This window comes from Oculina patagonica, chromosome 9 (assembly GCF_052425735.1).
Source record: "Oculina patagonica isolate OP01 chromosome 9, crgOcupat, whole genome shotgun sequence".
NCBI classification, from domain to species: Eukaryota; Metazoa; Cnidaria; class Anthozoa; order Scleractinia; family Oculinidae; genus Oculina; species Oculina patagonica.
In genome coordinates, this window is record NC_135766.1 from 5,080,053 (window position 1) to 5,097,993 (window position 17,941).

Consider the following 17,941-nt stretch of genomic DNA (forward strand, 5'->3'; position numbering starts at 1 on the left):
ATTCTAGGGCGTTATCTTTAGGATAAAAAAGATGATTAAAAAAGAGGCAATTTCTTGTGTAGCTCGGGTTGAATAAAAATACGCTAAGCTCTTTACCCGACAATTGGGTTTTCATCAAAGTAATCGCGGAAATAATTTCTTTGTTAGATCGAAAAGTTAATGGATGAATCATCAAGGAATCTGAGGGAATCAGTAAGTTTAAGCAGTTTACAACAACTTTTTGTGCTTAAATAAAAGAATTGAACTTTTCGTTTAGCTCTTATGTGAAGGGCCAACTAACAGTGTAAGCTGTGAGTAACGAGTATTAATCACCAAGCTTAAACGGACGCTCGTTGTTTTAATACTTCAGTGTTACTCAGTAACTCTGATCTCACAGCCAATGTTTTGATGACGGAAGATTAATAAAAAAAAACTACCGAAGTTAATTAAAGTAAAATGAACGGCCTGACCAGTTTTTAAGAAGCCAACGGATGATTTAAGCGAAACGAATGCATTCTTTGTTTCAGAACTGGTAATGTTCAGCGCTTTTCGTCAAAAGTATATTTTAAACTGTTTTGCAAATTCACAGATTTTATAAACAGGATGATGCGCAAAAATAATGCAACTAAAAAGTGGCGCTGGCGAAAAGCGCATACAAATCTCATGTTTTCACCCAACGGTCTTGTAACAGAGGCATAAATTTGTAAGCTAGTAAAAACTGAAACCGGCTACGCAATGAAAGTGCGAAGCAAAATATATTTCTTAGAGAGCAGTACAATTTTCTAAATATTTTTTGTTAGTTTTTGGTACGTGAAATCTACATTTTAAGTTTTCCAATAACAACATATGATACAATGTTTTTAGTACATTTTCGTTGTAATTTTGCCTCCCTCCTTTTCCTACTTTTCTCCTGTTTAGAAACTTAAACACACTGGTCAAAAAGTACGCGGACAAACAAATATCCCTGTAGTTTACGTTGTAGATCAAGTTTCAGGCATTTTTTGGTTAGGCGAAAATGTTGCTCGAAGTGATTTAAATCAGTTCATTTCCATACTAACAAGTTGGTGTATGAAACACGTGACATTATAAGGTTCACTTTAATGATAACATTAAAATTTGACACTAAAAGTTGTGGTTAAGACTGTACTAAGACTGCAAAAAAAAATTTCGTTTTTTTTTTTTCTTTTTTTTTTTTTCGATTCGTGCAAAAGTTTTTCTACTTAAACTTGTTGGACTTTACTTTGAAATATATATTTTTAAACATTTTGGGAGGGTTGTAATGATTTTTTTGTGTGTGTTTTACTTCTTTTTCGATCCTTTAACAAAAATTGCGAGTTCTTAAAAAAGAGTAAAAAAATAAAATTACGAATTTGCTTCTTCTAGCGTTTCCCGCAAGAACATGGGCGCCCTTACTACGAGCTTTAGGTTTAATGGACCTTAAAATGTTTCGCACGTGAAATTTACCTGTGAAGCGCACAAAACAAAAGTGTATCTTTCTTTCAAGTTACCATCAATAAAAAAACCTATATTGGCTAAATATCACTCACTTACTACAGAACAACAACTCGCATTATTCAGACGTTTTGGAATTACTTGTATCACCCGGACAATTTTCAGTATTGCCCTTGGTAACAGTCCGATATTGTTCTTGCTCGACTGAAGATACTATCTGAACATGCTCTAAACAGCTTGGTATCTCGGACTAGGTAGGTTATGGGTTTCGCTCCCTTGTACATAATGTCAATAGTTTTCTTTGCAGGGATTTTTTTTTAGTTTCCAGTTGTTTGGCTGCTTTATAACTTCTCAGATAAACTTCTACAGCCAAGGGGTGCTTTGCTAAATGAAAATTCACCACAGCAGAGGCAAAATTCGCACGCTAACACGCCTTGAATGAGAATATCACATTGGTAATTTTAATGTTGTTTATTTATTAACGCAGGTGTATAAATACTTGGTGCCTTCAAGGTAATCACTCAGCTAATTAGAAACAAGAAACTTTTACCTTTCACCCCTTGCCGTACAAGAATTCTGCAGAAATTTTGTGGTGAAATTCAAACTGATCGCTTTCCTCTTATTCTGAACTGTTTTGGATAGCACGTTTGTTGATGCATGTATCAAGAACTAACGCTGAAGACATTTCAATACGACTTAATTTACATCAAGTAATTAGAATATATGTTAAAGAGGGATGTTTGGAGTTAGAGTTTCATTTTTGTCAAATTTTCCCAGTCTGTTTAAATTGAAGCGCTGGTTGTCTTTTCAACAAAGTTGCCGCGCAATTTGTTTCCATTTTGTTAATGTTTTAAAACAAGAACCCATTTGAAAACAAGAACCCATTTAAAAACCTCGCGTTCGCCACAAATCCACGTGCTTCACGCGCAAATTATTATTTCACAACCAATCAACGAACGCTTTGTTTGTCTTCAATGAAAAGAGATAACCGAGTGATACAAAGACAGGTCCTATCAGACAAAAGTTTTCTTCTGTTTTATAGAAACGGAATCTCAATTATTAATTGCTTCAAAAGGAAATTCACCGTCAAAGAAATTCTGATATAAGCAACGTGTTGCCAAGGAATCTTCGTTGTCAAACAGATCGCGCGCGAAAAATTAGCGACGAAAAATTAGCCCCAAGGCTGTATTTACTATGTGTACAATCCGCTCAACTTCAATCTTCTTTGTAGATTGGGAAACGACATGCAAGGATTTCGTGAAAGGGATAAGGTTCACTTCAACGCAACGGGACATAAAAGTTCACTTGTTTTACAACAAGAAAACGCCAAAAAACGAGCTTCCTTCTGATTGCGAATGGATCGTAAAACACCCAACGCTCACGTCTTCTTTGGAGGCATCATGGACCGCGCTCTTAACATACGTACTGCATTTTTACACGCAAACTTCGTGCAACTGTGTAAACAATCACTGCAAACTCTGGCCCAAGCGTCACGTCCATACGAAATACAAAGCTCACATTGTCTGCAGGGACGAAGCGAGGTACGAAGAACTGGAAGCCATTTTAAAATTTAATAAAATCCCTGTGAAGATTATCAATGTCGGAGAGCGAACTCTGTTAGACTTGTTTCAATATTCGTGCGGCCATTGTAAAATTATTTTTAAAACCAAAAAAGAGGCTGATTCTCACGACCACAGCAAGCATAACTTTCTGTGCACGAATTTGAGATGCGAAAAAAGTAAACGAGCGAACGGCTTCTTCGCGAAGAAGGAATTAGACGAACATATAGCCAAACAACAGGGTTGCGAATTCTGCCCAGATAAAATATTCTGCTCGCCGAAGAAGCTGGAGGAACACATGACAAAAACGCATAAGAAATGCGATTGTAGCTGTGAGGAATATTATGAAACTAAAGACGGTTATCTGGAGCATTTTTACAGCAATTTGCCGCTGCCGTGCCTCGAGGAGCCGAGCTGTTCCGAGCGCTTTCCGAACATCGAATTTCAGGCGTTTCACCACAAGTCTGTACATGGGGCAAGTTATCCGTATTATTGCCTGGCGTGTTACAAGAAGAAATACTTGGTCTGTCTTAAAACAGCCGAGGAATTATTGAACCACGTGGAAGATGAAAAACATCGTGATGAAGAATTTGCTTTCGCGCAAATTCCCCTTCATATTGCACTGAATGGAGACTAAAGTCTATAGAAATTATCCCGTGCAAAACTCAGTAACAACCGCATTTACTTCTCAAACAGTTGATTGTAAATTTAGAATTTGTTTTGAGGTTTTCTTTTGTTTTGTGAGGTCTTACTGTTGAGTTTGGTGATTGTAAATGAAAGCTGGGGATTTTTTTATATAAATGTAAAACATTTCAAACATAAAACAGTCAAGTTTCATTAGGATGTTGCCAGACATAATGTTCTATTAAAAGTATCTTTTATTGCTTGTAAATAGGTTTAAACTGTAATTCGCAACACAGTTAAAAAGCTTTCCTTGGGAGTTACGATATTTAACAATTGTTAAAACTCTGAAGTCTTAATTAATTAGACTTTGAAGAGTTTTAACCGGCAAGTCCCACACAGCAAATTAATAGGTGTTGCTGAGTTCGTTGAGGAACTCATATAGCATGCGTTTTTAGCAAGCTGTACTTAGTTGTATCATAAAAACGATTTATTTGCTTTAAGAAATTCGAAACCTTGTTTTTACAGTAGAAATTAAACGGTAATAGGTAATGAGTTGACATAAGCAGGACGCTCTGCAACTGTTTGCTCTCAGTTCGTGATAGTTTGTTTAACTTTGGAAGTTGGTATTTGGTAGTCAGCTGGTATCATTCCCATGTTATTTAGCACAAATTTGTCTTTAAAATGTAAAAAAAGTAATAACAAACGATTGAGCAATGAATTCCCATCACGTTTTCATAAAACTTCGGGTATTTCGAGAACTAAAACTAACTCACGCCTACACATTGGCATAAAACCCGCCGAAAACTATTTCCATTCTCAGTTCCCACGCACTTTGTAGTCTCTTAGGTTACTTAAGTGTATTTTATATTTGTTAAGGTGTGCAAATAATGCTAATGGCTTCCGGAGTGAGTCAAGCTGTTCTATTTTGGGGTTGCTAGTTGAGGCGCATTCAGCCCTAAACGATTTTTAAGAATTCACAATTTGTATTGATCATTAATAATATTTAAAAAAACTGAGCGAGTTAGTCGTTATGTATTTGTTCCCTGTAGTTTTAATACACCACACTGAGCTAAGTTTTCTTAACCAAGATTAACTTTCCTATTTAGCTGTATCTTTTTCTCTTGCAAATAATTGAATTGGGCGAGCCTTAGATCTTTAATTTCTGAGAATTTATTATACGCAATTCTTTCATCTCTGACTGAAAAACGGATAATTTTCTATTAAACATTTTTGCTTTACTGATTATCTTCAACGTCGGCGTCTGACATTTGCAGACTACAGACTGCAGATTTAAAACTGCAGACTAAGAGTATATATCGTGTTATCATTACCATTGTTGAAATCTAACTGTAAACAGGGTGTAAACAGGAGTGTTTTCAGTTCAGGCTAACCGGAGTAAAAGCCTGCAAGTCTGCTTACTGCATTTGTATACATGTCTGACAGTTCTTCAACTCCACCCTACTCACTAACTCTATCACTCTCTCTAATCAGATAAGGTTTTGGTCACCTGTAGGTACATGCAAGAAAAGCAGAATTTTTAATTTTCTAGTATACCGTATTTTCTCAATTAAACAATTTTTTTTAAACTTGGCCTGATGGAACCGGCGTTTTTTCGAATCCTGCAGCTTATTTAAGCCCGTTTTTTTTTACCCAGGGTTTTTTTTTTTTTTTTTTTTAAATCATATTTTTTTTCTTTTTTTTTTAACCTTTTTCTCCCCCCAATATTTTTTTTGGGGGTTTTTTTTTTATCTTCCTTCTGACCCCCCTTTTTTTCGGGGGGCCGGGGTTATTAAAGAAAAAAGTACTTTCAGTGATTAGACATGACTCACGTGTAGTTCGCTGTTTATTTTACGAATTGTACAAAGTTTTGACGAATCTACAGTTAAGGGCAAGTCAAAATACAAAGAACGAGTAAAACTCTGAAGCAAAAGCTGTCCACACACTTTACAGTGTAATAAGGGATTTATCATATAAGTGATTATTTTAAAAAAAGCCTTCAAAAAGCGAAGAACAAAAATATTGCAAGAAGCGCACGCTTTACGGTCTCCATGGGAAAAAATTATCTTGCGAAATCGCGCGAAATATCGCTTGAAACTTAGGGCCTCTTATATGAAAGCCGAGTTGAGTTTCATCCCGGGATGAAAAAAATTTCATTTTACATGAGCGTGTTCATCCCGGGATGCTGGGACGTAAGTCGTCCCGCCCGAGTTGAATTCATCTCGCCCGTGCTTACATTACTTTATATTTCATCCCGGAAAGACTGTTTACATGACGTTTCTCGTCACGTTTCATCCCGGGTTGACATTTCAACTCGGTGTTTTATCCTGAGATGAAATCGTCCCGGGACAAATCAAGGCCTACTCTAGGACCCAAAATCGCTCAATGTCGCCCAAAGTCGCCTAAAGTCGCCCAAAGTCGCTCTAATTATATTTTTTTTTTTTAAATGCTTTTTTTTTTCTTGTTTTTTCCTTTATTTATACCACATTTTTTTTTTTCTCTCCCCTAAATTTCTCTAAAATTTCTCCATATTTTTTAAACCCCAAAAAACCCCCAAACCCCAACCCCCCCCAACTTTCCCCCAATCACCCTTTTTTTTTAAAAAAAAAAATAAACCCCTGGGGAAAGGGAAATCATGTATCATCATGTAAACAGCAACAAGAAAATGACCAGACACCGAGATGAATTCATCCCGGGACGAAAGTCATCCCGTCTCTTTTCGTCTCGGGCCGAGACGAAAACTCTCATGTAAAGAGACCCTTAAGCCGACGAGACTGTAGGCCGAATTGGCAAAAAAAAAAATACCCCCAAGATTGAGCAGGATAATTGTTTTATTAACATGAAATTGTTCAACGAATAAAAATACTGTTGTTACAGGACTTCGGACGAATCTTTGCACTCAGCATAAACGCAGGATATCTGTTTTGTACGGATAGCGGATCACAGTGACTTTCTGACCATAATAACACCCGTTAAACAATTCTTTATATAATTATTTAATATAGCGGTTTATTGCATAAACTATGTTATTGAATTACAAGGAATTTCCCTCTTTACACCGTAAAAGTACTTTATCGTTTACAGGTGAAGTAAATTGTCCTCTAAATCGATGTCGCAGCGTTTATCTTCGAAGTTCGGAATGTCCAGAAAACGTTCGCCGATGATCTTCGGATAATCTTCGGAAAATAGGCGAGAACATAACCTGTCAATAGAAACTGTCATATCAAATTCTATTTTCTATTATATAGTTTTTACCATTTCGAGGCACTATACTTGCATATATAGAGTTGAAAAGGTAGACCAAAAATTCTAAACCACGAGAAAATGACAAAATACAAAACATTCGCGCAAAAAAAACAGTCTGCTGAAAAAAGTATCCAGAAAGTGCTCACTAGCCTAAAAGATTCCCGAAAATTAAAACGTTTATTTAACAAAAACCTGGTGCCAAACGGACCAACCCCATATAGAGTCAAAATATATAATATGTATGTATCATGCAAGCAAGCTTGGTGCGAACATAACCAACTTGGTCCAAAAAATCCAATTCCAAGATGGCATAGCTGAAAAGCCGCCATCTTGGATTTAAATGACAGAGAAGGCCTTGGAAACGAGGATGCGATGAGCCCAGATAATCTATGTTGTCGGCAAATAATTCATGTGATCAATTTTTCGCGCTTGATTAAAATATTAAGTATTAACAATACCGAATACATTCCTGACAAAATTAAAACTGCAGGGACTTCAGTTTCGCATTGTTTTAGTGGTCTCCTTGACGAGAGAGTTATGACTTTTAATTAAAATATCTATTGTGACTTGAAAAAGGTCAAACACAACGCAATGCATCCTTAATTAGATTTAAAACAAATCCGCTCAGCCGCTTATTGACTTCTGGCGACATAATACGCTGAACAAATTGATTTGGCCGGCACACTGCACAAGAATAGTCAAGAACTAAAAACATGCATGATAAATCCTTTCTACTCGACTGGGACACCAACGGCCAGCATTACTTCGAAGATATAACAATATCTCCTCAAACACAATGCTATCTTCACTTTTATGTGTTTTATCGCAGCAAGGAAATACCGGCAAAGTTATTGCCTCAGTTTAGATTCCTCCATGTGCCGAAGAACACAATTGTAATGCCGTTTGGTGCGGTGGATTGGAAAGTTTTATCAAGCAAATTGATAGCCAAGGATCCACGGGTTTGGATACAAGAAAAGAGAGATATAATCCTTGTTTCTTCTGAACCTCAGAGTGTTTTCACACCGTTGATAGAAATATTGAATGAAGAAAAAGCCTGCTACAAGATCGCGGATATCAAAGAATGTACTCTCTTGGACGAATTTCAATTCAAATGCGACAATTGTCGCATGATTTTTCGCAACAAGAAAGAGCTCAAGAAACACGATGAGAGATTCTGCGGATTTTTTGAAGGATGCCTCACACAGAAACACAAACGCAAGATTGGATTTTCTAATGGCGACTCGCAATTTCAAGAACGCATCAGGAACTCGGACAAATGCGATGTGTGCACCTCGAATTGTGTCCAAACTTACTGCCCGCATAGGAGTAGAAAAGAAGACATGAAAATGGTCCATAAAACGACATACGTCGGCAAAACGCATCCTTGTTGGAGTAAACACGATACGAATGAGTTTAGCGCGCACTTTTTCTATGGTTACGACGCTCTTCCATGTTTGGCGGTAACAGGCTGCGCGCGCACCTTCCGCACGCTTCAGGAGCAGGCGCACCATCACGTGACAGAACATGGCTGTCACAAGCCGTATTTTTGCATCGTGTGTTACAAGTTGTTGAAGGTGAAGTGTTTTGACAGTGAAAATGAGTTGTTGTACCACGGCAAGCTAGAAGGACACTGTGAACCAGAATTTTCGTTTGCATAAAAAAAAATTAAAATCTTGTTTTTTCTTTTTAAGGTACTCAATTCGGACGGGGGCTACTAACCCTGAATTTCAATTGTAATGATGAAAGTCACATTGGCTTTTCTATTAAAAAATAAAGTGTCAACGAAACGAATGCAAGCTCAAATTTAGTCATCTTGGCAAAGTTACTGCTTTAGGCAGTTCTACCTTCAGCGCTTCTTTAGTACTGAAAAGAAATCGTTTATCAATGAGTTGCTTTCCGTGGGGGCGGGGGGGGGGGGGATTAACGTAATAAAGTCCCGGTCACACGCGGCCTGGGGGTGCTCCCATGTGGTAGGGACTGGGATGCTCGTCAGAAAATTTGAATTTAACCCAACTTACATTGATAGCAGGGCAATTGCAAGTCCCGAGGTTTACCATTGACTATATTTTGTTTTTATATCATCCTTTAAGTCCTTTTGTCTACCCTCTCATCCAAAATGGCGTCGGGAGCCTGATTAGCCTTAACAAAAAGCTAAGAATAAAACTCAGCTGTTTTTAAAACTAAGAAGAATAAAACTCAGATCGGATAACCAGAAGCCATGAAATGGCTTATAGTTGTGCGATCGCTGATTAGATAATGCACACGCGTTGAAAGCGTCGCGCGCAATGTTGCGGAAGTATAAGATCACACCGACATTCAACCTCATCGCCAGGGTCGTGTCCGCTTTTCAAAATGGCGGTAAAGCGGAAAAGATCCTGGGGATGAGGTTGTACGAGATAGGGTTAATGTTGCTTTATAATGACTTTTTAACTTAAAATCGTATTTCGATCAACACTCCCGTGGCTCGTTTGGTAACGTTTTTTTTTTATTTCGCTATAAGCCCTCCCGTTTAAAAGTCCACCCAGAACCCCTTACGAAGTTGTATAAGCTCAAGGCTTTTAACCGAAATTTTACGGTACATATTGGCAAAAATCAGCTGTGACAGGGTGGCAACAAGAAACTGAATGATTAATTATTTGTTTGGGCCAAAGTAAAGAGGCCATAATTATGAGGTGGCTTTATTGACGGGGTAAGCTTTAGGCCCTGGCCAAACGAGGATGAGAGTTGAGAGTTCAAACTCTCGCTCTCGTTTGGCATTGAACCCTCATGCACTCTCATGCGCTCTCATCGACTTTGAATGTGCTCAAATTTTTCACGAGAGTCGCTGAGAGTTTGACGGACTCTCGCTCTCGTTTGGCCTGAGTTGATGATAGACGATGAGAGTTGACGAAAACTCTCATGAGAGTCAACTGTCACCAACTCTCATCCTCGTTTGGCCCGGGCTTTAAACGGGGTTCATCAAAAGAGTCCACAAATTGTTCAGACTTGGAGATATTGAAATTAATCATGACGCACGAGAACTTGACAGTAATGACTGCATAGTGAAAATTCAACATAAACATTGAGATTTTATTTTCTCTCTCTACTGATTAAACATCGATGTGTCTAACAATATTCGCTATGTGAAATGATTGAGTTTTTGGTGAAGAAAATAAAATACATTAAAAATATCTTCAACTTCGGCTTTGTATGCCAGTGTAAGATGTGTCAATTAGGACAAACAGTAACAATTCCAAGGAATTTTACAGTGAAAATTAAGACAACTTTCAGTATGAAAACAATGCTATCACATACAACAGAATTCATAAAAATAAGGATTCAATTACCCCTTTCCACTACAAAAAGGCTGGTTATGGCCATCTTGTCTACACTTAAATCATTTCCCTAGCAAGTTATTATAACGTTACATCATTTCATAACTTAAAAACATTTTAATACATATATCTACAGTAAAGGACAACAGCTGTTGCAAAAATGCCACACCCCTCTCTCCACAAATCACTGTCATTGTCAATGCTTTGTTTTTTTACCCACATTGATTAAAGCAAGGGGGGGGGGGGGTGGTTAATGCCACACCCTTTTTGACTCAAGGGGGGGGGGGAGGGCTGTGTCCCTTACTGTAGCTAGAGCGCCTCTGATGGGTCTTCTAGTTGAACTGGAAAAAATGGTTTCAAAATGTTTTCTGGCATAATTGAGGGATTATCTTTGACATGTATGTGGAATGTCTTGACCAAATATGCTTGCAAGTCAATCAAACTCCACATGTAAATGAAGGCCTAGGTATACTTTAATCCTAAATTCAAGCCAACAATCTGGCATCAAATCTCTTTAATCTTTGGGAATGGACATGCATGAGTTTCTGTGATTGTTCAGTACCGTATTTACTCAAAAAAGCATGCAGTGCTTGTTAAATTTTCCAATGCTTTGATGCCACATGCGACATTTATTTGAGGGCAGTGCTCATTTGAGTAAACGTTGCAGTAGAGTGTGACAAAAGGAAAAGTCAAGCTAACTAAAAATATAATGGATGGGCATTAACTTGAAAGCTCATTTGGCCAGGAGGACGATCTTGTAGGTTAAACCTATAAAGTAGTTCCTTACAAATAGCCAAATATCCTTCTTGGTAACAACAGAAAATTGAAACTACAGTGAAAATCTACCAGTCACTTCTAAGAGACTTCAAGACGTGCAAGTTCCATGGTGTAGATTCCAATGGATTCCATATCATGCAACACAAAGTAGATCTGTTTTAAGGAGGACGCCATAACAGTCACAAAGTAGTTGGAGACAGCCTTTAAGATGGTCTGTGCAGCAGTATCCTTGGGGAAGTTGTTACTGCTTTCAAGACATAAAGAGAATTGAAAGATAGAGTTAGTTATCTTATTGTTAATTATTGTGAGGAATTATTGAAAAAAAAAAAAAAATCAAAGTTGCTGTAATGTTAAAGAAAACATTTTATACCAAAAAATAAAGCAGCACGCGGGGCTAGAAAGTGCGACTCACTGGTCGCGAATGCGACATTTTACAATGAAATTCAACAGAGCCATAAAAAAACAAAATTTCATCGTTGGCAACTGTATTTGAAATCGCCCTCCAATGCATTGCAAACCTTTAAGCATTGGGTATGTCATGTATATAAACGGATTGTGTCCCTTGAAATGCATGGCTCTTTAACAGCCGGGAAAAAATGAGCCCTTGACAAAAAAGCCAACAAATTCAGGCTTAGGATAGTTAAAATTATGAAAGGGTTTTAAAATTACAAAAAAAAAAAAAAAAAAAAAAAAGCTGTATTTTTGTTTTGAACCCTGTAATAAAACATTTATACTCACGCGCCACTTCCAATAGATGGGATGGCAATAGTTTTGATGTTTTTCTCATCAGCTAGTGTCAGGACATTCTTGACTGCTTTCTCCAGATTCTCTACAGATGCATCATTACCCCAGGGTGGGCTGTGGACGTGAATTATGTACTGCGCTGGCATGTTATGGGCATCACACATTGCCGCTGTGATAAAGAAAAAAATATGGTTTCAGCTGGGGAGCTTTTGGCACCCTATACCATATAACAGTATTTCCTTCAATAAGCACCCACACTCTAATGAACGGCATCCCTCAAAAAGGCAAATAAGTACTCCCTCCCCCTCACTTTCTTAAGTAGTAAAGAAATCACAAGGAAAGCCTGTTTCTATTCATTGCTGTACCTTGCAGAATTGTTTTGCCAGCACTGGGTTCAAACAGTTCTTGGTCGCTCATTTGTCATGTCATTCAAGTCAACAAAGTTTGAACAGATCATGAACAAACTTAGTTTGATTGTTTAAAACTTGTGCTGTGATTGGCTGAAACTCTCAGACAGCCCTGGTTGAAGTAGTTTGACTGTAATAAGTGCCCCACCCCCCACCCTCAGGGTTAAATACCCCCCTGCCTGACCTTTTTGTATTATGCTTTTATAAATGAAAACAAGAAGTTGAAACTGCAAGAGAATCACAAGACCCAGACAAGTGTAATCTACTTCATACATATTCTAAAAAGCACAGGAGAGTTTTATGACAGTTTATAAGATAACTGAGAGATTATGCACACTCTGATTGGTCAAAAACCTCTGTTCTATTGTACCAGTAGGCTCCACTTGACGTTAAATCTATAGAAAACTAAACTGAGATTAATTTCTTTCTTTCTAATATTACAGCAAGTTTTTCTACTTGTCCTCTAGTTTAGCAGTTTCTTTTTTTTAAGTGTTGTTTCTGGTGTTTGTTTTCTTAATGGGCAGCAAGCCATTAATGTGAGAAAATGCGAGAGTTGCTACCCGACCTCTACAGGGGAGGGTGTCAATCCCATCTACAGCTTGATATGGTGTTGAATACAACACACGTCCTGGTATAGTCTATAATTTACATATCTTTTCCAGGTAAACATTTACCTGTTGTTAGTTCTAAAGGTCCATGGGACTCGGACAGTTTCTTGACTTCTTCCTTGAATTCTTCTCCACCTGCTTTCTCTAGCACTGACCCTGGGAAATAGAAAAGCAAAAAAAATTTTAATCAGAATATTTTAACATTCATGGTTTACATGTACAATGCTAAGAATTGGTTGAAAATGCTAGCCATTAGGAATTTGACTATGCTGATGGGACACATTGAAACATTTTGGAAGGCTTTAGGCAAAAGTTTGATTCAAGTCACACTTTCGTAAAAAATGTTTCAACAAAGGAAAAAGCCTGTGCGCCAGTTCAACACATCGTCTAATGGAGTGATTACAAGTCAATAAACTGATCAATTGCATCAAAATCACAAAGTATCCAACACCCCAGTAAATAGCTGCCTAGGTTGTTTAATGCCCAAGTGCAACAAAGATCCATAATTTGAAACTACAGGGAAATAAATAAAATAAATTGGTTGTTTTGATAAATCTGGAGTGGGGAAATTTGCAGTGTTCGAATGAGTGAACTGAAGCAAATTCAAGGGAAACGACTTTTGGTTTGACAAATCAGGATTCTGTTGTCATTTAAAAAAAGAAAAACCATTCCTTGTTTAATTCAAGACACCACTCAAAAAATAAGGTCCAACACATACCTACTTCACCACCAAGATAAAATGATGCATTAGTTGGGTGGACAAGGGCGTCTGCTTCTACTGTTGAAATGTCTCCTTGAATAACGGTCAACTAAAACAACAAATATTTCATTAAGGTGCTGCTGGGGGCATACAGCTATATTGGTAATTTTTTTGTACATCTTCAACTTCATGAGTAATGTCTTATGCATTTTTGGCAACATTTCTGTTGTAAAGAAATTACAAAGTGGGCGGAAGCCAAATGGAGCTAGAAAGCTTCTTTAAATATAAAACAGTAACACTTTTTCAATCTAATGTAAACTTAATTCCAGTCAGTCAAGTTATACATGGATACAGAGAGAACCCCATAAAACAAAAGTGCCCCAGGACTGGGAAAATGTGTTCATTATAACAGAGGTTTGCTGTAATGGGTTCTGTTTCAGTAGTAACATTTTACTGTTAGTAACTTTGACTGGGCCAAACAATAGCATGCATTATAGCAGGTCCATCCCACTATATCTAGACAAATCAGTGTTGCATGGCTGTTTGGCTATGAGCTCATGTACAGTGCCGTAGCAAGGGTAAAATAAGTGGGGGGGCACGCGAGCGCCAGAGGCGCGAGCCGCTAGGGGGGTCTGGGGGCATGCCCCCCTAGACAATTTTGAAATCTAGAAGCTTGGAAATGATATTTTCAGCATTCTTCAAGAGCTATTTGTGATTTAGGCATATCGCAAATTTGAGACATTTTTGACAAATTTGACATTTTTGAGAAATTTTGAGACATTTTTTCACATTGTTGTCACAATTTCTGGTTTGTTTTAGTTTTTGGTTGTTTAATATTTTTGTGCATCACCCTACGTACGTTAAAAATTGAAAAAAAGTACAAATGTTATTGTTTCAAACCCTCTCGGGAGATAAAATTTTATTTTTAACATTTTATACAGGTCTGTTTTTACTTTTTGGGAAAAAAACTGGGGGGGCACGGGCCCCCCCGGCCCCTCCCCTTGCTACGGCACTGATGTACAGATGTAAAGACCTTTGTCTTAACACTCACCTTCTGACCCAAGAAGAGAGTTTTCTCTGAGAGGACAGTGATACCTGCTCCAGGACCAGACTTGTCTGCTCCTTTTCTTGCAGCAGGCTGAAACAATTATACAAGATTGAACTAGTTAAAAAAAGAAATGGCCCTAAGGTGAGAACTAAAATACAAGAATTAATAAAGGCAAAAAGATGCATGTACTTAATCAAAAAAGGTTGAAATTGCAGTCAGGAATAAGCATTACAAAGTTATACTGTTCGGTCAGACATCTTATTTTAGTTTTTTTGAACATGGTTCTACAAGTTCAGCATTTCAGTCAGACCAATGATTTAAAACACTTTGTTATGTGTGTGATTGTGTCTCCGTTTGGCTAGGAATTGTGTGTACTTGCATCAACTTGCATTTACTTTGGTCAGGATGAAATTTGCATGCAACTCAGCATGTGTTTTTCACAGTCTGGTTACCCAACACAGGTCAGCGCAAGTTGATCACACCCCATTTGTTTGCATCTTCCCACACTTATCCCTGCCAAAATGCATGCTAGGTAAAGATATGCAGGTGAAGTCAGACTGCTGCAGTATCAGTATTGCTACTGGATCAGATGCTAGTCCATTGCAGGTTACCCCAGACAACTTGCTAGCAATGTTGTGCGAGATAGAGAGGCCACTATCTGTAGGATTAAAATGCCCTGCCCAAGAACGCAACTATCATACAAGTGCAATCTTTGACCTGGGCATGAAACCAGACTACCAGTACCTGACTGGCCCACTGGCCAGGGAGTAGCAATACTCCTTGTTCCTTTATGTGAGTTTAACGCCAGCGGTCATGAGCACATGACCCAAAGACTCACCCATCTGTGCATGCATAGCAGACATAGCAGGAGGTTTTGTACCCAATCAAGTTGGCAATGTCCAAGTTCGCATCCACCTTTCAGAGTACACTTACCCTGTTTGCTCCCAAGTACAACCGAGTTTGCTCCCTTTTATATATCAATGAAATAAAAGAGACTAGGGAGTAAAAACACTGAATACTTCTCATTCTTAAGCACGAGCAAAGAGTGACTACAGTAGTGAATGGTGGGTGCAAACTCGAGAAAGGTGGCTGCGATCTCGATTGGGAGTGAAACCGCCATTATACATGCAAACACGGCACTTACCCCTTTCTTCTTGCCTTTACCAGCTGAGATTGGCGCTTTCTTAGCAGGAGCAGCCTTCTTTGTTGGAGTTGAAATCTTTTTGCCAGACGTTGCAGCTTTTGGTGCCGATGTAGTCTTGGGTTTCTTGGGTTTTAATTCCTCAGGGGATACAAGCTTTCCACCTTTTCTTTTCTTCAAAAGTTCAGGATGGATGTTAGGAAGTACACCTCCTGATGCGATTGTTACTCCTTTCAGCAACTGGTTAAAAAAATATTCGCATCAATTGATACTAAATAAAAACTGATTAATGCTGATTTAATTTATAACCAATATCTCAATCACACAAAATGGAAACATGACATTTTGTTCACTCCAATGGAAAATTTCCAGGAGGAATACCTTATTGTTACTTATTTTCGCGAGCACTTAATTTCGCGAAAATGGAACAGGAATATTTCGCGAGACTTAATTTTCGCGATTTGGCCAAAAATACGTAATTAGCATAAAAAATACAATAGAAATCGTTTAGAATTAATTTTCGCGGGTCTTTAATTTCGCGATTTTTTTGAAAATCGCGAAAATTAAGACCCGCGAAAATAAGTAACAATAAGGTAGAACATCTTAAAAAAAAGTCCAGGAGCAAAAATTCCATGTAAATTTCATTAAGATGGAATTTTCGGCAAGAATTTTTTGATAAATAGAACAGTTCATCACATAAACGATATGAAAAGAAGCTGTTCCTTTTGGGTCACAAAAAACACCCAAGGGGGATCAAGGGAGGAAGGGGAAAAGAGAGGAGAAATGGCAGGTTCTTTGGGGAAATTTTAAATGGAATACAATCTTCCAGAATACAAAATTTTCAATCAAAATTTCCAAAAACATTTTTGCAAATGGTAAACAACCATTGTAGCATGGGGCATCTGCAGAGATAAACTATCCAACCCATATACCCATACCACCTTGCATATTATTATCCCATCAACCGGAAACAACCTAGACAATAGCCGATATCGACATGAATTTATAACATGTCTGTAAAGGTCACACAAGTCTGCTTCAAAAACGAATGAACTGGGGTATAAACATGGATTACAGTTGATGGATAATTCAGAGAAGAGTATTTTAAGGGGTAGAAAATATCTATAACGATCTTCTACGCTCGCTTTAAATGTATCGTGTAACTTATGAATGGACCACCGGTTTAAAGCACGCTTTGTAAACCAGTACACTGAGAGAAAGCATGGGAGATTTGTTAGATATTTATATAGATCAAGTGAACGTATTGAAAGTGAAGTTTATACACTGAACAGAAAGGATTTTAATACGAGAAAAAGTACTAATTTCCGCACTGGATGAAGTGATTTAAAGGCAGAATTTGTCATTCGGGAAAGAACACAGCTGTCGAACAACAAGGCTCATAAAATACGGATTATTCGAAGCGTGGGTTTACCTGCGATCGAAATTTTAGTCACACTACTTGCATTTTTCGTCACACTGCACAGCGCTTACGAACCCTGCCACTAACAAATCTTCTTAAAAGATAGAACAGCAAGAAAATAAAAGTCTAAATGGAGCAACGATTCCAAAATCGCTCTGATTTCCTTTGAAATAACCATCTGTCATGAACAGTCGCTTTAATAAAAGCCCGGTGCACTCCGATCAAAGACCTTTTTCCTCGATTACGATCACGATTAGTTCACTGTATTCGAAGCAAACTACAGCAATATATACATGCATAACAGAGATCAAAACACTCACTTGATGCAGCTCTTCATCGTTAGCTACTGCCAGTAAAATATGCCGGGGAATGATCCTAGTTTTTTTGTTGTCACGAGCGGCGTTCCCTGCGAGTTCTAAGATCTCGGCGGTCAGGTATTCCATCACGGCTGCCTGATAAACCGGAGCGCCTGATGCGATACGGAAATGGTGCGTGGCTTGGCGGAGATAACGGTGAACTCGGCTCACTGGAAACTGAAGGCCAGCTTTGGCTGACCGAGACACTGCTTTCGCCCTCTTAGCTGCTTTTCCACCGCGACCCGACATCTTGAAGTTGAATCCGAGATACACACACAACCCGCAAAGGGAATAGTGAGCGAGTGAGCGTGCGGGGTGGCGTTGTCTGTCAAATCGAAAATCAACCAATCACAGACAGGAAGCCGCCAAAGTTGCCCTACCATATTTGGAACAGCGTCTTCTGGGATCCGCGTGGCGTCTGTTTTGAACAAAGACATCAGTGACTTACAAAATGGTTTTATTTAGGAAAGAAAATCGAAAAATAAGCAAATGCACAGAAGAAAGACTTCTGACTTATTAATTTGGCGATGCAGTAGTTTACGGTGACATGAAACAGAAGCATTCTGGGT

The 17,941-nt window shown here is 38.2% G+C and overlaps 3 protein-coding genes across 4 annotated transcripts; 2 read left to right on the forward strand and 1 right to left on the reverse strand.

Moving 5' to 3' along the window:
- The first annotated feature begins 2,509 nt into the window (after positions 1-2,509).
- Positions 2,510-4,625, forward strand: LOC144665312 (uncharacterized). The gene has a single exon (XM_078526542.1). It carries the CDS (start codon positions 2,626-2,628, stop codon positions 3,625-3,627), a length of 1,002 nt encoding a protein of 333 aa, XP_078382668.1. The 5' UTR covers positions 2,510-2,625; the 3' UTR covers positions 3,628-4,625.
- A 2,890-nt stretch (positions 4,626-7,515) lies between these two features.
- On the forward strand, positions 7,516-8,648 carry LOC144665326 (uncharacterized). The gene has a single exon (XM_078526557.1). It carries the CDS (start codon positions 7,571-7,573, stop codon positions 8,513-8,515), a length of 945 nt encoding a protein of 314 aa, XP_078382683.1. The 5' UTR covers positions 7,516-7,570; the 3' UTR covers positions 8,516-8,648.
- Positions 8,649-9,905: 1,257 nt separating this feature from the next.
- On the reverse strand, positions 9,906-17,768 carry LOC144665291 (core histone macro-H2A.1-like). Of its 2 annotated transcripts, none has more exons than XM_078526514.1 (7): positions 17,337-17,768; positions 15,600-15,836; positions 14,459-14,545; positions 13,426-13,516; positions 12,774-12,863; positions 11,687-11,861; positions 9,906-11,192 (listed from the first exon to the last, which is right to left on the reverse strand). In XM_078526514.1, the coding sequence occupies exons 1-7, from the start codon at positions 17,619-17,621 to the stop codon at positions 11,027-11,029; spliced, it is 1,131 nt and encodes a 376-aa protein (XP_078382640.1). In that variant the 5' UTR covers positions 17,622-17,768; the 3' UTR covers positions 9,906-11,026. The 2 variants fall into 2 exon arrangements, with proteins under 2 accessions (XP_078382640.1, XP_078382639.1); XM_078526513.1 differs by having other exon boundaries at positions 9,906-11,195.
- Between the last annotated feature and the right edge of the window lie 173 nt (positions 17,769-17,941).